The 27,281-nt window shown below is 42.8% G+C and overlaps 1 protein-coding gene across 2 annotated transcripts in view; it reads right to left on the reverse strand.

The window, feature by feature from the left end:
• The window catches only part of KMO (kynurenine 3-monooxygenase), a 46,578-nt gene that overhangs the window by 912 nt on the left and 18,385 nt on the right, over window positions 1-27,281 (reverse strand). Inside the window, exons 4-15 of one of the 2 annotated variants that reach the window (XR_013967984.1) lie at window positions 26,031-26,120; window positions 19,240-19,288; window positions 15,353-15,440; window positions 14,276-14,441; window positions 12,193-12,264; window positions 11,281-11,402; window positions 9,438-9,582; window positions 7,552-7,609; window positions 5,291-5,373; window positions 2,438-2,526; window positions 881-982; window positions 735-794 (exon numbers count right to left, since the gene is read on the reverse strand). Coding sequence is in view for 1 of the 2 variants with exons in the window: in XM_080824046.1 (XP_080680172.1) it covers window positions 735-794; window positions 881-982; window positions 5,291-5,373; window positions 7,552-7,609; window positions 9,438-9,582; window positions 11,281-11,402; window positions 12,193-12,264; window positions 14,276-14,441; window positions 15,353-15,440; window positions 19,240-19,288; window positions 26,031-26,120 (1,035 nt within the window). In the remaining variant the exon portion in view is untranslated. The remainder of the gene's footprint in view (window positions 1-734; window positions 795-880; window positions 983-2,437; window positions 2,527-5,290; window positions 5,374-7,551; window positions 7,610-9,437; window positions 9,583-11,280; window positions 11,403-12,192; window positions 12,265-14,275; window positions 14,442-15,352; window positions 15,441-19,239; window positions 19,289-26,030; window positions 26,121-27,281) is intronic. The other variant, XM_080824046.1, reaches the window with a different exon arrangement.

The raw sequence follows: 27,281 nt of genomic DNA on the forward strand, positions 1-27,281 counted from the left end.
ATTCAACGCAATGATTTGCTGAATGAATAAGGTTGTTAGATTTCCAAAGGAAATCTAGGAATCTGAACGTCTATGTACTGGCATCTCTGGGTGAGCTGCCCAAAATGAACGTGTTAGGGCATTAAATTAGAATTAGATTATGTTTTATAAGAGATTCAACTCTGTCCAATTTTACAGGTTAAACCCGTAAGAATATTGCATGAGGCAAAAGTCAATTGCTAAATAAAAGTAAAAAAAAATTACACTGCTAAAATAAATTTAAAAGTTTAGAAATACTGCATCAAGGGTCCCTGGGTAGTTCAGTTGGTTAAGTGTCTGACTCTTGATTTTGGCTCAGGTCATGGTCTCAGGGTTGTGGGATCAAGTCCTGCATCAGCCTCCAAACTCGGCACGGAGTCTGCTGGTCCCTTTCCCTCTACTCCTTAACCCACTTGTGCTCACACACACACTCTCTCTAAATAAATAAAATCTTAAAAAAAAAAAGAAAAGAAAAGAAAAGAAATACTAGCATCAGTTCTCTTTTGAATTTCCTCCCTTCCGGAGCACTCACTCTCTCTCTCCCTCTTGCTCGCTCTCTCTTTCTCTCTCCCTTTTTGTAATTTTGTTCATTAGGCGTTTTACCTCCTGTGTACCCAGGACGGTTTTTATTTGGAAGCAACCATGTCTGTCACATCATTTCTGAATTTGCCTGAAGAATCACAAGCATAACACCGTGAACTTCAACTTGTTCTCACCTTTTTCTGCCAATGCCAACGCAGCTTTGCCTCATGATATCTTATTCTGGAAAAGGTGACCTATAAGGAAGTTTAAAAAGTATACTTGTGATTCTTTAATGGCTAAACAGAAGAATAAAATGAAATGTCTTAAACCCAGACCTTACCATGGTATAGAGAGGAATGAAGGTAGATGGCATAAGAGCCTGAAGAAGTCTCTCCACCTTCTTGTAGAAGATGAACCACCTCGAGTTGACATGAGCTCGCATCTGCAATAACATAAGACTCTTACAGAATACCTCAAGCAAATAACGTTTATTTCTTTACTACAACACAGTCCCACTCACTGCAAAGCAGGACACAGAGTAGTCAACTTCGTACTCCCTTCACAGTCGTTACCAATCCTTTTTAGTAAAAGTATAAGACGTTACCTTGAAAAGGTTGAGCAATTGCACAAAACCTGTTAGAGAACACCACTTTGCTCAGGGGGCGTTACGGGAACTCTATGTCAGTGAAAGGTTTGTTCAGCCAGATCTGGGGATCGTCTGTGGGACCAAAGATGTAACTAATTGCCATTGTTTACTAGCTGGTTTGAAATCTTCTTCATGGCAGGAAGGCATCGTTGAAGCTATGTCTGTCTTGACTTACTCCATATTGAGAAAAAAATATTGTTTTTAGTTGTCTTGCTTTTAAAGACACCGGCAAGTTACATCAGTGAAGACTTTCCGTACATGTGAAACAATTCTGCTCAAACTGAAATCCACTTTATTTCTATTTTCTGTCTTCGGGAAAGATGGAAAACAGCTACACTCTTTTCCTTAAACTTGTAAATTTTCTCATTTGATCATTTAAAAACTGTAACCATAACTATTTATTGTGAGTTTTTCATGTGACTGGCTCAAATGTAATTGTGTTTTTCTTTTGAGTATTAATCCTTTAACCATGAATTTCTTTGATATATACATATTTTTTTCCAGTGCATAAGACCCCAAAGGATATTATAAACCTGCTCCAAATTTGCAGAGTATAATGTTAACAGTGTTAAGATCATTTGATGTTTCTTAAATCTTCAAAATATGTTAATACATATCAAAATTATATTTTCCTTAAAATAAAATATTACTAGCTCTACCAAATGTCTAAGGTTTATGCTTGTGAATTATTTGTTACATCCTAAGTGTCCCTAAAATGCAGATGGATGTGATGTTTGTGGGTCATTGTCATGTCTATAGTCACAATCCACCCATGTGCAAGGAATGCTGTGTGTGTGTGTGTGTGTGTATGTGTTCTTTTTGTACCTATTCTTATTCAGCATGTATGTGATGGGGCTGGAGCAAAGAAAAAGAACATTTGTGACTTCTGGGGAAGATTGCAGAGTACAAGGATCCTAGGTTCACCTCATCCCATGGATACACCTAGATAACAATGACTATACAGTGTAAAAAACCCAGAAAAATGACTCGAAGCTGCCAGAACAGACTCTCCACAACTAAATATTGGGAAGAGGCCACAATTGAAGAGGGTAGGAAGGACAGAGACACAGTCAGGAGCCACACTGACCCACAGGACTATCCATAGGCGGTAAGGACACTGCTGGCATGGAGAGGGGAGAGCAGGAGGCCCCACACCAGGCACCCTAGGCGTAGGACACCCACACTGGGACGATCGATCCCCATAACATTTGGCTTTGAAAACTAGAGGGGCCTAACTTGGATAGTTCTTACCATCAGCGGAGCTTAACACCTGGATCTTCAAAAATCAGACGGCTCCGCTGGGGGAGAGCTGGAGGGTGAGAGGAAACTGAGTCCCCACCCTTAAAGAGACAGCACAACAAACAGAATCACTCATACACAATATAGTATAGAAGCAACAGTTTGAAAAATGCCTAGGATATGCGAAAAGATTTATTTACTGATCTCAGAGCATGTGGGATTTATCCCTGGAATGCAAGGGTGGTTCAATATTCACAAATCAATCAATGTGATACATCACATCACTAAGAGAAAAGAGAAAAATCATATGCTAATTTCAATAGAGGCAGAAAAGGCATTTGAGGGGCACCTGGGTGGCTCCGTGGGTTAAGGCTCTGCCTTTGGCTCGGGTCCTGGGCTCGGGTCCTGGGATCGAGCCCCGCATCGGGCTCTCTGCTCAGCTGGGAGCCTGCATCCCCCTCTCTCTCTGCCTGCCTCTCTGCCTACTTGTAATCTCTCTCTCTGTCAAATAAATAAATAAATAAATATATAAAAGGAATTTGACAAAGAACAGCATTCATTCATCATAAAAACCCTCAACAAAGTAGGTTTAGAGGGTCTATACCTCAACATAATAAGGACCATATATGAAAAACCCACAGCCAACAACATAGTCTGGTGAAAAACTGAGAGCTTTCTCCCTAAGATAAGGGACAAGTCAAAGATGTCCACTCTCACCACTTTTATTCCACATAGCCCTGGAAATCCAGCTACAGCAATCAGAGAAGAAAAAGAAAGAAAAGGCTTCCAGATTGGAAAGGAAGAAGTAAAACTGTCACTATTTGCAGATGGCGTTATCCTATATATAGAAAACCCTAAAGACTCCACAAAAAACTACTGGAACTGATAAATGACTTCAGTAATGTTGCAGGACACAAAATTAATATACAGACATCCATTGCATTTCTATACACTAATAATGAAGTAGCAAAAGAGCAAGTAAGAAAACAATTCCATTTACAATTTCACCAAAAATAATAAAATAGCCAGGAATAAACCTAACCAAGGAGGTGAAAGACCTATACTCTGAAAACTATAAAGTATTAATGAAAGAAATTGAAGATGACAAACAAATGGAAAGACATTCCATGCTCACGGATTGGAAGAAAAAAATATTGTTAAAATGTACATACTACCACAAGCAATCTACACATTTAATGCAATTCCTATCAAAATACCAACAGGCATTTCTGCAGAACTAGATCCAATAATCTTAAAATTTGTATGGAACCACAAAAGACTCCAAATAGACAAAGCAATCTTGATAAAGAAGATTAAAACTGGAGGTATCACCACCCCAGATTCCAAGATATACTTTGAAGCTATAGTACCCAAAACAGTATGATACTGACACAAAAATAGACACACAAGATCAATGGAAGAGAAGAGAGAGCTCAGAGATAAACCCACAATAATGTGGCCAATTAACCTTTGACAAAGTAGTCAAAAACATGCAATGGGAAAAAGATAGAGTCTTCAACAAATGGTGTTGGGAACACTGGACAGTCATGTGCAAAAGAATGAAACCGGACTACTTTCTTACACCATATACAAAAATGAACTCAAAACAGATGAAAGACCTAAATGTGAGACCTGAAACCATAAAAATCCTAGAAGAGAACACAGGGAGTAATTTCTCTGATACCGGCCTCAGCAACATTTTTCTAGATCTGTCTCCTGAGGCCAGGGAAACAAAAGCAAAAATAAACTATTGGGACTACATCAAAACAAAAAGCTCCTGCAGAGAAAAGGAAACAACAAAACTAAAAGACAATAAAACCTACAAAATAGAAGATGTTTGCATGTGACATATTTGATAAAGGGTTAGTATCCAAAATATAAACAACATATACATCTCAATACCAAAAAACCCCAAATAATCCAATTAAAATGGGCAGAAGACATGAACAGACATTTCTCCAAAGAAGACATCCAGATGGCCAACAGACACACAAAAAGATGCTCAACATCACTCATCATCAGAGAAGTACAAATCAAAGCCATAATGAGAGATCACCTCACACCAGTCAGAATGGCAAAAATTAAAAACACAAGAAACAAGCGCTGACGAGGACATGGAAAGAAGGGAACCATCATGCACTGTTGGTGACTGCAAACTGGTGCAGCCACTGTGGAAGGCTGTATGGAGGTTTGCCAAGAAATTAAAAATCGAGTTACCATATTAATCAGCAATTCCACTACTGGGCATTTACCCAAGAATAAGAAAACACTAATTTTGTAAAGATACAGGCATTCCTGTGTTTATTGAAGAATTATTTAAAATAACCAACCTATGGATATAGCCCAGGTGTCCATTGATAGATTAAAGGATAAAAAAGAGGTGATTTATATGTATATTTATAATAGAATATTACTCAGCCATAAAAAAAGAATGAAATCTTGCCATTTGCAACAGCATGGATGGACCTAGAGTGTATTGTGATAAGTAACATAAGTCAGTCAGAGAAAGACAAATGTCATATGATTTCACTCATATGTGGAATTTAAGCAATGGACCAAAAAGTAAAAAAGGTGACAAACAAAAAAACAGACTCTTGACTATAGAGAACAAACAGGTGGTCACCAGAAGGGAGGTCAGTGAGGGGATGATAGAGGTGATAGGGATTAAAGAGTATATTTACCATGATGAGCACTGAGCAACACATAGAATTATTGAACCACTGCTTTCTGTACTGCAACTAATATAACACTGTATGTTAATTACACTGGAATTAAAGTTTAAAAAATGTTGTTTAAAAAGAAAAGAACTATCTGTTAGACTATCAGGAATGATCTCACGGAAGGGAGCCCAACCCCCTCACTCACCTCTATGTAATTGTACATGGACAGGTCTGAAATCGCGTGGTCATCCGGAATTCTCAATCTTGAATATTCAGGAAGACACACACCTAAGAGCCAAGTTGAATAATACATCATTTCCAATACAGTCTATGAAAACGTGCTGGCCTCTACAGCAATCAAATTAAATGGTGGGACAAGTTGTAAAATAGGGACGAGAATAGTACCTATGCCCCATGTTTTCCATGGAGACCAAATGGGAAAATGGAGTAAAAACTATAGCAAGATGCCCAACACATACGAAATGTTCAGTAATGCTAGTTGAGTCTCATTGTCATAATCAGTATTGTTTTATCTTTGTTCTGTAGTAACCAAGGCCAGTGCTGACAGGATGTTCTGACATATGAACCCTCTACTCCCTCCATTATCCCTATCACATGCAGATCTATCCCACCAGGGCTGAGGAGGGAGGAAACAAAATGTCTCTGGACCCAGAGCATCTGAGCAAGATGACTGGAAAAGGAAGGCAGAAGACCAACAGAACTTTACTCTGGACACTCTAGTCTCTTCTGATCCAGATACTAGTGTTCGAGGACTTCCTAAAACACCATCACACACAATTACTACGAACTCACTTTGTGCCAGACTTTTAAAAAAATTTCAATTCAATTCAATTATTTTAATTAACATATAATGTACTTTTTGCCCCAGGGGTACAGGTCTGTGAATCATCAGGCTTACACAATTCACAGCACTCTCCATAGCATGTACCCTCCCCAGTGTCCATCACCCAGCCACCCCGTCCCTCCCGCCCCCCTCCAGCAATCCTCAGTTTGTTTCCTGAGATTAAGAGTTTCTTATGGTTTGTCTCCCTCTGCGGTCCCATCTTGTTTCATTTTTCCCTCCCTTCCCCCCACAAGCCCACAATTCCCTGCCTCTCAAATTCATCATATCAGAGAGATCATATGATAATTGTCTTTCTCTGATTGACTTATTGCACTTAGCATAATACCCTCTAGTTCCATCCACGTCATTGCAAATGGTAAGATTTCATTTTTTGATGGCTGCATAGTATTCCATTGTATACATATGTCACATCTTCTTTATCCATTCATCTATCAATGGACACTAGAAAGTATTGTGCTAAGAGAAATAAGTCAACCACAGAAAGACAATCATCATATGATTTCACTTATATGTGGAACTTATGAAACAAAATAGAGGATCATAGAGGAAGGGAGGGAAAAATAAAATAAGATGAAATCAGAAAGGAAGACAAACCCTAAGAGACTCTAAACTATAGGAAACAAAGTGATTGTTGCTGGAGGGGAGGTGGGTGGGGGGTGAGGTAACTGGGGGTTGGACATTAAGGAGGGGACGTGACATAATGAGCACTGGGTATTATATGTAACTGATGAATCACTAAATTCTACCTCTGAAACTAATCAATAGAAAAGCTTTACACAAATGATTTTACTTAATTTTCACATCTCTCTGAAGTTAGTATTATTGTCCCCACTTTTTAGGTAGAAAGGAATAAAAGTAAATCCAAGACTTCAAAAAGCGGAAACGACTAGCTCAAGGTCTTACAGCTAGTAAGCTAGTGAGTCAGGATGGGAATCTGGGTGTAGATAATTACAGCCAGTTCTCTAGATCCATCCCTCACCTGAACGGGGTCTAAATTCAGAGGTGGCTTTTGAGACCATGGATGTGGAGAAGCAGTAAAAGTTATCCAGGTCTCGGGCTACTGTCAGCCACTTCTTTTACAGCTGAAGTGGTGTCCATTTCATTTAATTTAATTTCAGCATGACATGTAAAAATCTTAAACTCCAGTATCTGTCAAATCAGTATATTGGGCGGTGGGTGGAGTCAGTTTCAACCACAGGCCGATGGAACTAGCAGCTGCAACGCTGATGAGGCAACAAAGAAGAAAACAACGGAGCTCTTACGGGTGTTTCCAGGGCTTGCTGTAGGGGACGCAGGAGCAGTTTCCCCAGGTGGAAAGGGAGAGCAAGGAGCACGTTTTGGGCAAATGTTTGTCCTGGGAATTCCTTTCTTTGTGGGGATCACTGCACACACCTCCAGGTACAAACCTTAAAAGAAACTACGTTTCCCTCTCTGGGTGCTCCTTGTCTGACACGGGTACCAGTGGCGTAGGCTGCTAACAGAAAAATATACAGTCCTGGACAGGGATTACGCATCATGGGTTTGCACTCATCAGGGGTCAGAATCGGGTCCACGATTCATCAGCAGGGCTAGTCCATGTCCATCTGACGGACTTTACTTACTAAAGTCGTTATTGAATTTGTCCATTAACTCATCAAATACCAAGCAGTCTTCAAAGCCCTGAAATAAGAAAGAATGGGGAAAAATTAACTGGATATAATGAAAGCTTCTGAGTAATTTTGAACAGACTTTCCGCTGGTGAGTGTAAGTCCATAGGATGTTTGCCTTCAACCCACATACAGCAGCGGCTTAGACACATTTGGCATTAAATTATGATTATAAACACCATCAACGGCATTCTTGATGGTTAGTCTTTGCCTAATACCTACTGATCATAATGATTTGGAATTTGATCAAAATTTTAAATTGTTCTTGCAATTTCGATGGAGTCCATGGCTCCTTTAAGAAGCAACAGAAATGATACTGCTCTACTATGAGTATTCGAGTCATATTTAAACTGTTCTGGTCTTTAAGCTTCACATTTAGAGCAATTAATGGCAGGATAGAACTCTTGTATTAATTCAGTTCCTTTAAGCCAAAGATTAAAGCAGATTTCCACAAAGTTCCGCAAAATTAACCCTAATAAGGTTCTCCACACAATGCAGTAGGGCATAAGAAAATCACAAGCTAGGTTTCCTGCTTTCTAGGAATTCAAACTATGGCTTTAGAGACAATATTTAAAAAATGCAAAGTTAAAAAAACATTTTTCACATCAATTATAGGATTACATCTGAAACAAACAAACACACTTGGCATCTATCCAGATTATCAATGTTACAGGAAGTTAGAGATGCAAAATACCATACAGGCTGATAATAATGCTTTTCAGCTCTTTACTTAATTAATTCATTTATTTCCCAAGAACCTCTATGCTGTAGGCACTATTGAAAACCCATTTTAAAGACAAGGAAGTAAAGGTACGTTTAAGTTAGTTGAGCAAGAACATATTCTAATAAATCCTGGAGCCAGGATTTGAACTGGGCCTTATACTGCCAGGGCTGGGGCCCTTATCCACTATCCTAAAGTTGGTGTGTTCTTGGGTTTTCATAAAGCAAAGTGTTTACCACTGCTTTGTGGAAAATATAAGTGTTTAGATTTACAGCCTATTTACACTCGGAATAGATCCCCATCACCAAAACAATGGAGGGCTGTGATTACAAAGCTATCAGTTATCAAAAACACACAAAATAATTGTTGGTCTAGATAACTAATCTAGGATTCCTTGACATTAATGATGCATATCTGAGCACTCCTTCTTTTCAGAAATATTTCTTCTAGCCAGAACAATAAAACTTCCATGAAAGCAGTAGTGTTCAACATCAAATCTATTTCATAGTCTTATTCAACTCTGGCAATTATGTCTTCCTTTCCTTCGGAAAGAAAAAGTAGAGGGGCCCCCGGGTGGCTCAGTGAGTTAAAGCCTCTGCCTTTGGCTCAGGTCATGATCCTGGGGTCCTGGGATCAAGCCCCGCAGGAAGCCTGCTTCTCCCTCTCCCACTCCCCCTGCTTGAGTTCCCTCTCTTGCTGTGTCTGTCTCTGTCAAATAAATAACGCTAAAAAAAAAAAAGTAGAAAAAACAACAGTTTGGGCTCTTTTTCTTTTTTGAGCCTAACATTTACATATTTATGTATAATTTCTAAAAAAATTTTTTTTAATTTTTAATTTTATTTTTTAATTAAGCCTTGAATTGCTGACAGTCAAGTTCCCAAATTTCAAGCTATCAATATATTTTCTAACTGCGCAGAAGACCACTTTACGCTCTATTGCTTTTTCCTAGGGGAAATCCCGGGATCAAGCACCCCAAGCCTTGACTCTAGTTAGTGATCTGAACAGCTGGGAGGATCGTGGGATTGATTGTTTGCTCAGACATTATGTGGCGACTGTTCTGGGCACGCTTGTTATTTACGCTTTTTTAGTTGAGACCGACTGACGGGGAGAAAGGACTTACCGCATTCATTCCTTGCCCAAAAAAGGGCACAATGGCGTGAGCTGCGTCCCCCATCAGCACACAGTGTTTCAGGTGAAAAGAAGAGCACTTCACCGAAATCATGGGCTGCGCCGGCAGCAGGAAGAAATCTCGTAGCAGGGCTTGCCTTCGGAAGGAAACGACCAGAACGTAAGCACCTGAGGCTGGGTGTTAGAACCTGCATCATTCTTTCAGAGGTACTGACTTCATTACCATTGGGTTTTATTGAGAAACAAGACAAAAATGGCAGGAAGTAAACAGGAAAGGGAGAAACTGAAGTTTCTTCTAGTTCCTGAAATTCCATTGTCCTAATCACCTGTTTCGTTCTCATCCGTGTTAATCACATCCAACCAGGACAACTCCGCATTTCAAGAACTCGAAATATGCCTGTGTTAGGTGTCATGAAATTTTCCTGCAATTTTCAGCTATTCTGGTGTGTTTTAGGTTTTTTTGTTTGTTTGTTTGTTTGTTTTTTAATTTATTTGACAGACAGAGATCACAAGTAGGCAGAGAGGCAGGCAGAGAGAGAGGAGGAAGCAGGTTCCCTGCCAAGCAGAGAGCCCGATGCGGGCTTGATCCCAGGACCCTGAGATCATGACCTGAGCCGAAGGCAGAGGCTTAACCCACTGAGCCACCCAGGCGCCCCTGTGTTTTAGGTTCTAATGGAAAAACTGAGAACGATGTGAGTCAGGTTCAAGCCACACAAACCAAAATTAAAATGAACACGACTTGCTATAGATTTGGAAACCAGTGAGTGCCAACATCTACGAGGTTTTGTGGCAGCTGTAAGTAGAGAAACAGTATATACCCTCAATGAATTTTAAGTCTGGTTGGAGAGGCAAGAAATAAGCACAAAACATAAGGCGTAAATTGTAGCGGGCAGAGATTTCTCAAGAGAGAGAGAGACCAGGGCACACTGGTCTGCTGGTAGGGATGGAAATCGACCATTTCAAAGAGACCTGCTGTGGGCTGGCAGTGGGCCACCCCTTTTACAGAGTTAGTGCATGTCACAGTCACAGCTGCCCCCACACCCCTCCCCCACCCCCCACCCAGAGGTAGATCTCCTGATGCCCATTGTAAAGATGAGAAATCTGAGACTCGGGGAGGGAAGGGCAGAGCAGCATTAATCTCACATTCGGCAACACTGGGCTGCCTCCAGGAAAACACTGCTGGAGGCGGGGAGGGAGCTGGATTCCAGGGAGGGACCATGGGGGCAGAGGGACTTAGTGAGATCCAAGGACAAGCCCCTGGGGAGGGAGGCGTCGACAGGGGGCAGAGGAGTCATAGGTCATAAACCAGACAGCTCACAAGCTAGCTACAAGCTGGGGGGCTCTGTGCTGAATGATCTGTAGGCATGAACTCGTCCAGTCCTCTCAACCCTTTGGGGCGGGTATTGCCATGCACGGCCATGTTTCCGCGAGGTCCCGGCGAGCTGGGAAAGTGAACCCAGCCGGTAAGTGAGGCCCCACGCTTGCACCTGCTGGGCCTTGGACCTGTGTGTCCACCAGCAGAGGGAAGCACAGCCCCGCTTTGCAGCACACCAACCTCAAAGGGCCTGAGAGCCCTCACCAGAGGCAGAAAGGCCTGGGGACATGGTGTCTAATGGGTGACTTGTGTTTCCCAGGGAAACTGGCCCTAGCATGGGGCTTTCTGAATCCTTGCGCACAGCACGGCATCTGCTTTGGACCTTTGCTCTAAGGGAGGCTTCCTGTCCAGGACCAGTCACATGTGATCAAAACGGAAGTAAGATGCTCGGCCTTTATTTGAATTTTGATTAACTCAGACCAGTGGAGAGAAAGGCATCCCTGCACGTCTCGAAACTTACTCTCCGATTAGAGGGATGGAATCTGCAAAGTACTTCTGGAAGAAATCCATCACATCGCTGTTGGTTACGAGTTTTTCAAACTCTTCAAAGGGCATGAACAAAGTACACGTGAAAGATTTATTCTGCGAGAAGACGAGGAAGAGGGTGAGAGAACGTAGTCTCGGGTTCCTGCTGTGGCCGAGGGGCACCCGGCAGAAACGTCCAGGCTGGTGGGAAACAGAGCCTGGCTTTCTCCCCTCACTCCCAGAGAAAAGCCCCCCCAAGTTCCAGTTGCTCCCCAGCTTCTCGCTCAGCAGAATTTCTACACGGTAAACCTCAGCCATTTCAGCAAGCAAACACGACCCTCCTTAGATCACTAATTGCAAACACCATGCTCCTTGGATAAATAATCAGCTGGTTGGATTGAATTTTGCCTCGTTTTCCTGTCTCTTGCTCCTCGTCAGATAACAGTAAGAGTCATAGGACCCCAGCATTGCTGCCAAGGGACTTAGAAGGCCAACCAGAGGAACACGTAGTTCGGTCTGGAGAGCAAAAAAAATTCTCTTGGGTCTAATGAAAGAACAGCCAAGCCCCTTTTTGACGATGTATATCCCAACGTCACCTCACAGACTGGAAGCACCGTCTCGTGGAGAGCCCGAATCTCTTTGGCTCCATGGGAAGGCCATTACAGGACAGGCACCACCACACAGAAACTGCCGCTTGTCCCTTACCTGTGTTCCGTCTCGTCTCCACTATAAGTAACTGGAATTCCTTCTGGGTTTTCCTCAGGAATCCCAAGGTTTCAATGATCTAATCACTAAACAGACTGAACGACGATGCCAGGTATACACATGCTGAGTGTGAAAGTAATTGGGCACACACGCCATAACTTTAGTGACAGATGCAAAATTACATTGATAAACTCTATATTACCATGTTAGGAAGCGCAATCATCATGAAGGTATTTCGAGGCCAGATATGCAGGTAATTAGGTTCCATGGCATACTGTAAGGGGAAGAAATTGTATTTGTGTTGGATTAGAGCTCTAAGGCAGCAGATCTAGAAAACTGACTCTGCTTGACTGTTTCTGTAGCGATTCAAAGAGTCTCACACACTTGGTGATATGCACACCTACTGCTATTTAAGGTAGAAATTATCTTTAAAATGCTTTCTGTCCTGTCTTTAGAAATTCATATAACTTATGTGGGTTCTCGATACTAGACAAAATTCAATCACACACACACAGACACACCCCCCCACATACATGTATATACATACACATTACACACACACACGTAAACTATGTATTTCTATGTCCACATATATGTGTGTGTGTGTGATATTTTATACTTTATTTTTCACCTTACTTGGGGGCTTATTTGTATGAACAGAAAGGACCTAAGTTTAAATTTCATGGGCAAAATAAAATTTTACCAACAAGCCTCTCACCACTTGCTTCCTACAACATAAATAATAGAAGGAAGTCTTTTCTTTTTAGAGACCCCACGACAACCCGATAGTGGTCTGAGTCAGTACTGATTGCTTGGGCAGATCAAAGAACCCAAAGACCCAGCCAAACCTAATCCTGGAGGTTCCCCAGGGTATGATACACATAAAAACACGTCATCTGTTTCCAACCATTTCAAGCACGTGTTACTTGAAATTGTGACACCAAGAATAATATTTTGATGTTCATGCATATTTCACAACTCTAGAAAATAATCCTTTAAAATTTCAGCTTCTTCATTATCAAGTCATGCTCTCAATAGATATCTTTATCGAAGAGTAGGCTCCAGGGATTCCCAAACAGGAAATGTGAGCGAAACAGGTGCTTGCTATGCTTTGAGATGAGCCTCCCACCCAATTCTCTAAGCACCTCTCCCCAATATGGGAGTTTCCTAGGATTGTTTTGGGACCGTATTAAAATACTCCCAGGTCTGAATCCCATTGCTATGTGAAAACAGTGGGTTTTTTTTTAAGAGCAGAGACTTTTTGTAAACCACGAATCTTCACTATGAAATATGAGCCCCTACAAAAAGTAAATGGTGATCTTAAATCTACATTAGGAGGCATGAGTCCACTCAAGTCTGGGGCAATTTTTCAACAGAATCCTGGTATCCTATTACCCAGAATTATCAGATCCTGGGCCATGAGAACAAGGCTCCCTTGAAAACCGTAAAATTAGCACTTCAGAGTTACTAAAAATACTTTTGTGACCGGGAGGAAGAAATAAACAGTGACTCAATGCTAATACGGATCTGCCTGGCTGATACAGTTTGGCGCATAGCCGATATGTTAATAGCACCATCACAGACTGACCAATTTTATGGACGTCTGAATTTCAAATAGGAGAGATCGCACCTGTACCTTAAAAACGGATGTTGTCTATACAAATCAAATTTTAACAAATGCTATTTACTTATATTTACCTATACGCCAAGATCCTTACTGGTTTTGTTAGTATTTTGATTTCCCTTAGTAAGTTCCTACATTTATTTGCTTATGACAATATTAAACATACCTAGGCTGTACTTGCCTCAGGCCAAATAGGGCCAAACTTGGGAACCCAGAAGTCAGAAAAACGCAGTGGAAATCTCTTTGTAATGACTGGCTAGTCGCTTTATCTAATGACTATTATTTGAAGTAATCATGAGTATAAGAGGTCTGGATTGTTGTATACAGAAAGATTCCAAACCCATTTTTTTTCTCCCAAGGAAAAAATAGAAAAATGACATGATTATATCAGACAATTTCCCTGTGCATTTTCAGTAGGGTACTGGGGATGCCTCTTCTTTCCTGCCCGCTCAGGAAAACGTATCTTGAAGGCAAGGGACAGAAGCGATATTATTGAGGGGACATTTGCACACCCAACCTGTTATGCCTTATGAAGGACGATGACAGACCTCAGAATTCATCCACACATGCCGCCAAGAACAAGTGCACTAGGTTCTGTGTCTTCCCTGGTCCCAGGGGTGGGAGGGCTGTGGGAAGGAGCCAAAGAAGGGTAAGGACTTACATCCCCGTTCCTAGGTGGGATCGTGAGCTCTATGTACCCGTGGGGAATGTACAGCTGACTGTAATCAAAGCGGGGTTTCTTCATGAGGTGGCTTCGGACAGTAGAATACGCTCCATCGCATCCTACAATGAGGTCATAAGTGACATCTATGGGAACTTCGTCAGATCTGAAAAATAACATGTACCATTAAAAGAAACCGCCTAGGGGCGCCTGGGTGGCTCAGTGGGTTAAAGCCTCTGCCTTTGGCTCAGGTCATGATCCCAGGGTCCTGGGATCCAGCCCCGCATCGGGCTCTCTGCTCAGCAGGGAGCCTGCTTCACCCTCTCTCTCTGCCTTCCTCTCTGCCTACTTGTGATCTCTGTCTGTCAAATAAATAATAAATAGAATCTTAAAAAAAAAAAACACAAAGAAACCGTCTAGTGGTAAAAATGGTGATGTTCATCTACTTGGGTATAAAAAGCAGCAGCTCAGGGGGGTCACTGCTCTGCTGTACAAAGGCAGACGCTTAACCACTGAGCCACCCCGGTGCCCCAAGATGGTTAAGTTTTAAGATGCATTTGAGATCATGGCAAGAGGTATCTGCGAAGGTGCCGAACAGGAAAAGAGCACGGATTAGGGTCGAAATAAGGATGGAGAGTGATGAGAGTGAAGACAGAGGAACGGACTAGAGAGGCTCGTTTTAGCGAAGTGACTCTAAGTGGTTGCTGAACGGACTGGGAATCCACGACACATCCCAAGAATGGGGCACGGAGCTAGGAGCTTCGGAGGAAACGCAGGCAGCCAAGGAGGCAGCCACGTCGTTTCCGAAAGAGGAGAGGAAACGCCGGGCCTCGGCGGCTCATCTGTTTCAAGGACAGAGAGTCTTTGGGGGGGGGGGGCATGGGTGTGGGACAAGGCAGGAGGCTGAAGCAGCACAAGAACCAAGAAGAACCACGGGTGCTGGTTTTCGATCTGATTCTTTGAATCCCTTTTAGGAATCATTTAACTCTTTCAGAGAAGCCAGAGAACAAAGTGTACAGGTCCAGTTCCCCACTCCAAGCCTCCACCTGGGCCGGCCGCAGCACCCCCGGGGATTACCCGAGCACGGTGATCGCGCCCTCCTCAGGATTACACTTCAACAGCCTGTGGCCAAAGTGCACCTTCGCGTTGGGGTATTTCTCAACGGCTGAGGAGACGAAGAAGAAAACCAAAAAGAAATGAAATTCCAATGCTCGTTTCACTTAATCACATTGAAACAGTCATCGTTTTCTGAGAACGGTGGGATAGAGATGTTTATTCTCAAGAACGTAAAATTGAATTAGTTAAAATGGTCTTTTGGCAGCTATTTGGCGAATGTTCCGGGATCATTTGGTAGTAAAAGTGATGAATACAAATCAACTATCCTCATCCAAACAAACAAACAAACAAACAAATCCAACCAATTCCATTATGCAGATTTTTACATTGCTATGATGGCTGTTACCCTGGAAAAGAAAGAGGCGGCAAGTATTTTAAAAGTTGCCTCTGACCTAAGACCTTACTTGTGATTAGAAATACTCAGCTAGGGGCGTCTGGGTGGCTCAGTTGGTTAAGCGTCTGCTTTTGGCTCAGGTCATGATCCCTGGGTCCTGGGATCTAGTCCTGAATTCAGCTCCCTGCTCACAGGGGAGTCTGCTTCTCACTCTGCCTGCCTCTCTGCGTGCTTGTGCTCTCTCTCCCTCTGTCAAATCAGTAAATAAAATCTTTAAAAAAAAATTCTCTCATTAAAAAAGAGAGAAAGAAATACGCAGCTAAACTCCTTTTCTCAAGCTATGCCTGTTTCTTTATCTCTTTTTAGTAAGTCTCTGAACTTCTGAGTCACGTTGTCACAAATATAGATTTTTTTTTAAAAGATTTTATTTATTTATGACAGAGAGAGATAGCTAGAGAAGGAACACAAGCAGGGGCAGCTGGGATCATGACCTGAGCCCAAGGCAGATGCTTAATGATTGGGTCCCCCAGGTGCCCCACAAATATAAATTTTTGATACTAATCCTTTTTGTAGTCAAACACCGGAACACTTAGGGGGAAAAATTGAGTAAGAAGATTTAAAATTTCTCAATAAATAGAATCAAACTATTTTGGTGCTTTTTAAATTTTGCCTGCTAACAATCTGTAGAAAGTAGTGAATTCATCATGTTCTTGTCATAACAGTAAAATGTTATTTTTGTCCCTATGAATTCTCATGGTTAGGAGATCTATAATTATAGGCTATTTATTGTTGTTAAAGCTACACATCAGATCTATTTATCTATGTTAAAGAAATCTTTTGGAAAATAACTTCAAAGAAAACAGAGTTTATCAGAACCATGATGGATACCTTTTATAAACTCAAAATGTGTTTGTGGAATCAAGCTTTTAAAAAATTAAATTTAATTTAATTTTGGGGGGCACCTGGGTGGCTCAGTCAGTTAACTGTCTGCCTTTGGCTCAGGTCCTGCTTCCACAAACCTGGGATCGAGCCCTGCATTGGCTCTCTGCTCATCAGGAAGCCAGCTTCTCCCTCTACCTGCTGCCCCTTCCCCCGCTCATGCTCTCTCTCCATCAAATAAATAAAATCTAAAAAAAAAAAAAAATCTATTTTTTATTTAAATGTATACTAAGACAGCTCAAAGAAGTTTCCACAGAACAGTAGTCCTGGAATATGCTTCCTAATAAAAACCATTTTGTGATCAAAGCCATTAGCAAGATGCTAACACTCTGACCCCCGAGCTGTGCCGTCCTGGTCCTCAGCCACATGTGGCTAGTCTGAATGGAGATGAATTGCACACAGTGGGTTTGGGCAACTCAGTACCACCACCCCCCCAAAAAAAGTCTCATGAATAACTGTGTCCTGTTGATTACACATTGAAATGATAATACTTTGGATATACTAAGTTAAAATATATTGTTAAAGTTAACTTCACTTGTTTCTTTTTCGGTTTTTGCATGTGGTTACTAAAAAAGTTTAAATTATACATGAGTCTGCCATCTGTGGCCGGGTCTTGGACAGCCCTGCTCTAGAAAAATCCACAATGCAGACCATCAGAGAAAGACTGTAAGAAAACTTACAAAACTTGTTTCGTGCAGAATTTACCACATTTTCTTGACCATATGCCTTTTTCCGCTTGCTTTGCTTAACAATTATTAACCACCCCCCACCCTCAACACACACAGTGAACCATGGAACCATCCTACATGGGGTGCAGGGTCGTGATTTCATTCCTGAGGCTTCGGAGTGGGGGGCAGGGTGCTGCTCGGTCGGGAGCCAGTGTTTGTGCCTGGAACCGGCGGCTCACATGTTTGTGTAAAGGAATGAAAGCCGTATGAAAGAATTTATATGCCCAACGACATTTAGGAGTGAAGAGAGGCCATGTTCATTTCATTCACATGTTTGTGGCATTTCTGAAATTACACAGCATGCAGCACATTCCTAAGGAAAACCAGGGCTGGGAGCTTCTGGTCTGTCCACCAAGGTCAGTTCTTCCCAGGCTGTGGCTACTACTGTCAGCAGATGTGTCTTGTGTCATGTGGGAGGCACTGACGTTCGCGGATAAGGACATGGACTTTGGAGTAGGGGCCCAAGCTCCAGCCCGGACTCTATCACTTATTAACCATGTGGGCTGCTTCGGGGTTGCGGGGGAACTCTGGAAACCTTCACCACCTGTAAAACAGAGGGAAAAGAGCTCCTACCCCACAGAGCTGTTGGGAGGGTCTATAAATCAATGCATATAGAGCAATGAACATACTTCCTGGGGCCTCAGTGAATGTTTGCTCTCATTTTTATCTTAATAAATTCAGAGGATGCTCTAAAGGGATTGTCTTGGGTCTGCTATAGGCTACTTTTTACAAAGCTGTTTTGGGACTTCTGGAGATCAGTATGAGTATATCTAGCAACTATCTACACCTCCCCCACCCCACCCCCCCAACATCTACTCAACCAAAGGATAGTCTTGCAAATATAAGTAAAGAAGTGGAATTAGGAAGAATACTAAGCCCTATTTCTGAAGTCCCTGGTGAGTCAGCAGGAGTAAGCTTCGCAGATGACTCCCGCCAGTTCAGTGTTCAACAGACACACTGCAAACTCACGCTGTGTCGGAGGCTGTGGAAAAACACAGATAAACCACCGAGCATCACTGCTCTCCAGAACTCAGAGGCAGTCGGATTGCATAGAGGAACTGATGGTAGAATTACTCAAGGGTTATGCTCTGCAGGGAATGGACCTGATTAGCACAAACGCTGAGGAGCAGAAACAAAACTGTTGTCATCAAGGGCTACCTGGGAGGTGATTGGATTATCAATCCAATTATCCAAGCTACAGATTTAATTTGCAGTTCAGCGGCTTGTCCATGAATGGGTTGGTCTGTAACACATGGAAGTCTCGGAGCGGATTTCACAACTTCCTCTTTTTCAGCCTCCTTGGCCGTCTTACTTCCTTGGTCTCCTACAAAAGCACGGGCCTCCACCTTCCGCACTGGTGCCCCCCCACACCCCCAGCTCTAGCTCAGTCTACCATTTGGTTGCTGCACCCAGGAATTATGGCAATACCCTAAAGACCACCACCCCATTCAGCCTCCAGCTACTGCTTTTCATGTGTCTGCAGTGTGGGGCTCCTTGTGCCCCTGGGCAAGTCCTTCGAGGGTGTCTGCTCTTCTTCCAGTCCACGAGGTCTTCAGGGAGTGAGCACTCACTCGTTCCAGTACTGAGAAGACAGCAGGACTTTAATGTGTGATGGACATATGATTTTTATTTAGATCAGCCATAAGATGAGAGAGAGAGAGACGCCGAAGGATCCAGCGCTATTTTTTCAAGAAGGGCTTTGGGCTGTACATAGCCTGTGCGAATAACCCACGGGTAACCCAGGGAAAGGAATCATATAAGCAAATCCCAGTAAATCATGGGACAAGGTTAGTTAGGCTCATGTACTTTACTGAAATGACAATTGCTGACTAAAATGTTGGACTTACCCGTCAAAAGTTCCTTGTTTAGATCTGCTCTGCTTAAAGAAAGAATGTACTGCAAGAAAAACACAGTAGATACTGTTTGCTTCTGGAGAATGGACAAATAACGTTTCACATTATTCGCTCAGCAATAGGAAATACCTAGCAGAAGGCTGCAAGCTTAGTTTTGTAGTCATTTAGCTAAGGAGCCTTTAAAAAAAAAATAAGCACTTTAACCAAATACATACAAAACAATGTTCAAGTTGTGAAGAGTGCATTTTTTCAGGTTTGATACCACAAAAACCAAATCCTCATCTTATAGCAAAAAGCGTTATTCTCACTAAGATAGTTTGATTTTGACAACATCTCATAAATCTTCTATTTTCATCTTAGGGCTCCAAAATAGAGCTGTTGGGAAAACTTCAGTAATGACAGCATCACTAGAATTAGTATACTATTTCCTAAAGACACTACTTTGTTTTTGTTTTGAAGATTTTTTTTAATTGATTTGAGGTGGAGGGAGTGAGTGAGAGAGAGAGCATGAGCTGGAGGGGAGAAGCAGAGGCAGAGGGAGAAGCAGACACTCCGCTGAGCAGGGAGCCCCATGCAGGGCTCAGTCCTGGGACTGGGATCATGACCTGAATGGAAGGAAATTGCTTAACTGAGCTACCCAGACGCCCCTAAAGAGACTACTTTGAAGGCACTTATTTCAACGTGAAAGAAGGGGGGAGGGGAAGTACTGGTAGAAGTAGGATCAGCCCTCCCTGGGATACATGTTTGTTTTTTCTGACTTTATGGGACAATTCGGCAGGGCTGACTGTGCCTGAGGCACAAAGGGAACAGTGCCTAGGACCCACATACTTTTAGGGGTCCATGAAAATGTTTTGATTTTAGTTGATACTAAAATCAGAAGAAAAAAATATAATGAATACATGAGAATGAATCCAGCCTGATTAATCTCTATACCAATGCACTTATAAAAGCTAATTTTTAATATTTATTGTTTCAGAGAGAGACGGACCCACAAAAACAAAAGTTCCCACCCAGAGCCCACAAAAGTCGAAATGGGAACTTGCAATTCAGGGTGAGTCCAGTCTTTACAAATTTAAAGCATATGTCTTCCAAATTTAGAAACATTACATCATTTAATGCAAATATGCTAATTTATAAATCTTCAGCTCATCCGAAAGTAGACATTTAATATTAGCAGCTAAATCTAGAGTTGGTGTAAAAATAACTCCGTCATGCTACAAAGACAATGACTGAAGACACAACTTCCTGTGTCTTTGCCGTAAATTAATATTAAGAGGACTTCTTCATTCTTTGCTTCTTTGTTCTGGTTTCCACTCTTCTGTGTCATTAATCCCTCATTTCAGTGGAAACCACACTTGTCATTCAGAGTATGCTAGGAAACATTTAAATTAGGAAGGCTCATTTACGTGGGGGAAATAGTCTTTCCATCTCAGTCGGGAGGCGTGGTTGACACCGTATCATCTGGGAACCGGTCCTGTTCAGAGAGTCCCTGTCCATTCCCCCCGGGGTCCGGGAGCAGCCTTATACTATAAGGCTGTGTTATAAGCAAAAGTTAGAACCTCCCCCATCACGCCTCACTTCTCCAATGCCTCTTCTAAAAGGTTGATTGTATGAAGAAAAAATATGAATGAGAACAGACAAGTCTTCACAGCACATACCAATCAAACCGTCATGCGGTTCTCCTTGAACTTGGGCAATTGTCTCTCAATAAAACTGGGGGGGGACCCCTCATCTCTGATGAAGGCTACAGAGGAGTAATTCTCATATTCCTGCTCCAGATTTCCAATCTGGATAGCTTTATCAAGACAAAAACAGGAACAAAAAGAACACTGGTCGCCTTCTGGCAGCCGTGTGTTTCAAGTAACAGCTCAAATGATGACAATTTAACCTATTTTATGAGTCATGTGTCAATGGTCCTTCCTCATCACAGTGTGTTTTGTACAATTCTATGTATTCTTCCCAGACAGCTAGTGGATAATTATCAATGCGTGGGACATTATTAATCTAACACTGAAACTACTTGCCGTTGCCACTTAGTGATTCAACTGCATCTGACAGACTAAATTGTTTCAAATGAACCTTCACGAAGGTCCTTAGTAAAATTAAGCAGTAATCACGGGAAAAAAAAAAAAAAAGAACAAACAAGTGAGGAAGGATAAAGTGGCCCTGGTAATCAAAAACATTATTAATAAAACCTAAAGGAAGTTTGAGAATCCCCTTGGGATATTTGTACAAGAGTGGTCGCAGCAGACTTTCGAGTATATTATAAAAACATGCTTCCACTCTATATTCCAAAAGTCTGCAAACATGGATGTTTTCCAGTAAAGGGGCACTACAAGATTAGGGGCGAGACTTGGGGAGCTAGAGTGGGTGGGGGATGGGTGACATTGGTGAAGGGGATTATACAGGGTATTACAGGGAATTGCCAAATCACTGTATTATACAACTAAAACTGATATAATGCCGTATGTTAATACACTGGAATAAAATAAAATAAATACATTTTTCTGCATCATTAAAAAAATGGGGATTTCTGACCTGCTCTGTATACCAGGGAATATTTTGATAGTTCCCAGGGCAGTTTGGGAGAGACATGGCAAGATCCATCAGGACTCGAAGAGTCGGGACGCGGCCCGGGAGTAAGGGCAGAGAAAACAGGTGGAGGAGGGAGGCTCAGAGAAGTGGGGAGGCCAATGGAGGGGGAGCTCCCTGTGGATTTGCAGAAATCCTGGGGTCACCGGGAGGGCTTTGCATTTCCACAGGCTGTGGAATTGAGCGATTCAAAAACAATTTTAGTTTTTCTTAAAGGATGTTCCGTGTTCGACCCTGTTATAAAAGTAACAACGCAAACCAAAGAAAGAGGCGGCCACAAATTTAGCATTCACTGAGTTCTTAAGAATTGAGAAGGGCAGGATCTGTGGGCAAGCGATCATTTCCTACTTCCTCTAATGTGTTGGAGGCCCCAGATGGAAACTCCCACCAACACCTTCACCCTCTTGGGCGTCCGTGGAGAGGCAGCTGCCCCCTGTCTCCGCCCCTGGAGCTGGGGGTCAGGAAGCCAGTTTGAGGCTCGAGTCCAAGTTGCTCTGTTCGTCTAACTTTCCTGACGTTCTGAACCATGTCTTCCTCCTCGGTCTGCTCACACTTTATTGGCTCAATCTCTCGGGGGCTAAGGGGGGATGATGCTGGAATTGGTCTACTTGGCTCGTTCCCTGTGACTCCAAGACAAAGTGGGAGGGTTACTATTTAATTTGTTCTCAATTTAGCAAAAGCAAGAGTGCAACCAGTCAAGCCTGCCCTGCGTGTCTGGGAGCGCCTTCCTCAGCGTGCTGCCCCGGCCACTGTGCATGAGACCACCCGCCTTGCGCCTCCCTTGATGTTGACCTTGTATACCACGCAGCCTATTTCTTCATCAGTGAAGCAAGGTGGTTGGATTCGAGGAGCCCAAGGCTGCCCATCGCTGTTAAGATTCTGTTATACCAAAGTGCGTGAGATGTTTTCTTACCAATACACGCTGGACACATAAAGATTTACTTTTTTTTTTAGAATTTTGGTCTCACCCTACTCCCCTTCACCAGTGGACCCTCATTTAATTGGGAAAATGCTATTTTGGCGCCGATTTGATATTTAAATAAAAGGTCCCTCTCCAACCTCACCTTCTCTGTGAGATCTCTGAAAACTAAAGCTACCTCCTCTCCAAACCACCCAGCTGAGCCTCCCTCGGAAGCGTTCTTTCCGCAAGGACTCGAATACTGGCTGTCCTCACGAGGCTGTAAGCTCCTCTCCCCGTCCTGGGTGAGTAGCACAAGCACGGGGCATCGTGCACAAGAGGACAGTTGTTCGCGGATACAGTTAATGTGTCCAGCTTACCCTTGCCTGCGTGTGTACATCTTGTGTTTCTTTCCTACAGCATCAAGCCCAAGTTGAGGCCCATGAAACAGGGCGTATTAACTACCCAATGATGCTTATCTGCCTATTGGTGGTCAGTAGATTTGCTTCCGTTTCCTTCTCCTGCCTGGCTCATGCATTACCTCTGTACCTATGTTTTTATAATGCCAAAATCAGTGGGTTATTATTTGAGAAAGTGGCTAAATGGAAAATTTTGATCCTTCCCCACCACCTCCCCCGCAGTCCCCTGGGCGCTTCGTTGTTGGAGCATTTTTCTTTTCAACCACTTCTTAAGCGAACTTTCATTGTAGTAAAACATACACAATACAACATTTACCATCTTAACTCTTTTTAAGTGCTCCATCGGTGGTACGTTCACACGGCTGCATGACCGTCTGTACCTCCATCCACGGAACGCTTCATCTTACACAGCAGAAACTCTCTACCCATTAAGGAATAGCTCCCCATTTCTCCCTCTCTCCAGGCCCTGGCAACCACCATGCACTTCTCTACTCTAGGACCCTCCCATAAATGTAATATGGCACGTATCCTTCTGTGACTGGCTTACTTCACTTAATATAACCCCCTCCAGTTTCAATCATGTTGCAACAGGTGTCAGGATTTCCTCTTTTTTCTTTTTTCTTTTTTTTTTTTTAAGGCTGAATAGTATTCTAAAGCATGTCATATAGAAAACCCTCCCCCTTCTCCTCTGGGGAATGTCTTCATTACTCTCACCTACTACCACACACACAATACTCGGATACCAGATGTGGGGCGGGGGGGGGGGGTTCCTCCACGAAGCAATTTCTCAGTGACACAAGCCGGCTGTGCCACAATTTGTCCTGACACCATGGGCCTGGAGATAGCCTCAGATTCCAAAGGTTAAGGACTCAGTCCCAAGAGACTGCACCCCTCCCCCCCATCACACACACACCAAAGGCCAATGGCAATGTAGCTTACACCTGAGCTTCTAACCGGTGGGCTTAAGTCAGAGGTTCCCATGACCCCCTTTTCAGGCTGAAAGAACTTTCTAGAGCATCTCACAGAACTCAGGAAAACAGTTGATTTACTGTTTATCAGTTTATTAGAAAAGGATATGATCAAGGCCACAGATGAGCATCTAGATGTAAAGATGTATAGGGCAAGGGATGTGTTTGCCTTCTACGGGTGGGTGGGCTACCTTTCCACTGGCACCTCTGTGTGTTCGTGAACCTGGAACCTCTCTAAACTCCATACTTTGGGGGATTTTTATGGAGACTCCCTCACAGGGACATGATGGATCATTAACTCCACTCCCAGCCCCTCTCCCTCGTCTGGGGAAAATTCCAAGCTTCTAATTATGTCTTGGTCTTTCTGGTGACCACTCCCCATCCAGGAGCCCACTAACAGTTACCCCATTAGAACAAAAGATACTCTTATCACCCAGGAAATTCCAAGGGATTTAGGAGCTCTGTGTTAGGAACCACAGTCAAAGACCAAATATTAGAACAAAAGATCTCCTAGTGCTTTTATCCTTCAGGAAACTACAAGAGTTTTAGGAGTTCTGTGGGCCCAGGAACCAGGGGCAGGAAACGATATATATTTTCTGTTACCTTTACATATGTGTACACCACATTGTGTTTATATCCATCCTTCCCTTGATGGACATTTGGGTCACTTTTGCTTTTTGACTGTTGTGAATAATATCGCTATGATCATGAGGGTTCAAATATTTCTTCAAGTCCCTGCCTCCGGTTCTGTTGGATATGCACCCAGAAGGGGAACTGCTGCGTCATATGGAAATCCTATTTTTAATTTTTGGAGGAAACACCAGACTGTTTTCCGTAGTGACTGCACCATTTTCTATCTCTATCAACAGTGCACAGGTGTTCCAGCTTCTCCGCATCTTTCCCAACAGTAACTATTTTCTGTTTCTCTGTTTTCTTACAGTAGCATCCTAAGAGGCATGAGGTGCTTCAAGCCCACACCGACCTCATTCCCATGAGCACCTGTGCTTTGTCTCTTCCTGCCCAGCATGTGGCCCACAGACCAGCAGCACGAACATCGCCGTGTGCGTTTGGGATGTCTAATCTCGGCTTCCATCCCGGCCCTACAGAATCAGACTCTGCATTTTAACAAGAGCCCAGAGGAATCTGAGAATTGCCGATCCACCTGCAGTGGGAGATGTGTGGGAGTGCAGAGACTCAACGCAAACCTCCCTTGGGTTCTGCACTTACTAAAATGAGGCCTTGTTGGACGAGCAAATTGGGTTTTTCTCTGGTGGATAGATGTTTGGTACATTCATTCTCTCTCAAAGCAACAAACGTAGAAGGTGTAAATATTAGATAAAAATACATACTTTCCCCAACTCTGTGTGTTACTATGTAAAGACAAGAAGAACACAAAGCAGGATCATGGATTTTCTTTGGTCAACCACCTCACCATCTGGCCTCTGTTGTTGTAGAAATTATGCAGCACTGAAAACACTTCTGGTTCATCCTATACATTCCATTATAATTAAATTTGGGGCAAGAGAGTCAGTTTGGGGGAAACCCTCTGGAGTTGTTCTTGCATTTTATGCTTGGCCATAAATACATGGTGATCTTCTCTATGTAGTTGAAAGGAGATGGGAGAGAAAGGGGTCCCAGGTCACCATGACTGATGCCTATAGGCAAAAATGAGCCTAATAGAATGTAAGAACCTAACTAACTCCTATTGAGTGGTTATTGGCAACTGGGCCCTATTTTAAAGGTCCCCTATCAATTAACTTGTTAACTAGCATATGTTTCTGAATGGTAGACTGACACAGACAATGTCAAAGGCAGGACTAGAGAGGAAAGGAAGGACCAATAAGTAAGTGTCAAGTTCCAGACGTTAGACTCAACCATAAGCAAACACTATCTTCAGGGTCAACTGACCTGCGAGTTGGTCCCATACGGAAGTGGAGACTTTTTCCCCGAAAGAGAGTGAATCATTCTTCCTCTCATGGGAATGCCTTGGGATACAATCTGAAATAAAACCAGAAACATCAGTTTCAATGACAACAGTGCGGCATCACACAAATCAGATAGATATCCATTTCAAAATGTGATTTTTCGGATATTTTCAAAAAAATTAAAAATTAATGCAAAGGATTAATGGATGAAAAGTATGTTCCTGCAAATTCTAGGTTTTGATTTTTTTTTAACCTTTAGATTTTGGAATTGACTTAAATTGTATCTGGTCTAAATCACCTATTATGATTATGATTAAGGAACAGGGTTCAGCATCAAGGAGGTTATAAGCCATATTCTTAGGATCACAAAACAGAGTGAGCCATGCACGAGGAGGAAAACCTAGGACCCCTGAAGCCCCATGCAGAGTGTTTTCCTACACGCATATCTAAGGAAATCTGGAACTAGGGCTGGCACTTGTAGGGACCCGTGTTACCATCTCAAAGACATTGTCAGCAAAAGTACCATCAGCAAAATATATGACTTCTGTTCACATTTCCAAGTGACACTCTAGACAGTGAGAAGTTGGGCAATGTTGAGACCCCATTGGAAAAATCTAGAGACCCCACAACCCTTATCCAAACCCTTGGGACCCTTTGGTTTCAGGGTTCGAAGTTTTCAAATTTTAGATAGGTAGTGGAGTGCGCATGCCCATGCGCAGAACAGCCCACAGACTCTGGGTCAGCACCCCGTCCTGAGCAGAAGATATCTGTAGCAAAAATTCACACTACATGAGAATATTTAAAAGGCCATGGAAGGCTTCACATCAGGTCAACCTTATTGCTGAATGGGTGATGAAAAGCTTTCTGTTTCCAAGCTTTTCAGAGTTCAGAATTGTGGAGAGGAGATGATGGACCTGTGTGGTCAACAGAATGGGATTCGCAGGTCTCTTCTCACCCGAATGCCACCTCAGTTGCACGTCCTGTAGGCCAAGACCCAACAGCCCATTGCGAACCCAGTGTCAGAGGCCATCCTCAAGGGGGTGGGGGTGGCAGGCTCCGCCTTCTTCCCATCATGCTCCAGTCCCCCCAGCTGCCTCAAGTGTCAAATGTTCACCCTCTTGACCAAATTTAGAAGTTTGAAAACCTTTGCGGAATGCATTTTCATCAAAGGTTCTTGGCATTACGCCGTATTTTGAGCCAGGGTGAAATCAAGAGCACACAGTTGTTGGAAAAG

Source organism: Martes martes, assembly GCF_963455335.1.
Source record: "Martes martes genome assembly, chromosome: 15".
In the NCBI taxonomy this organism is placed as follows: Eukaryota; Metazoa; Chordata; class Mammalia; order Carnivora; family Mustelidae; genus Martes; species Martes martes.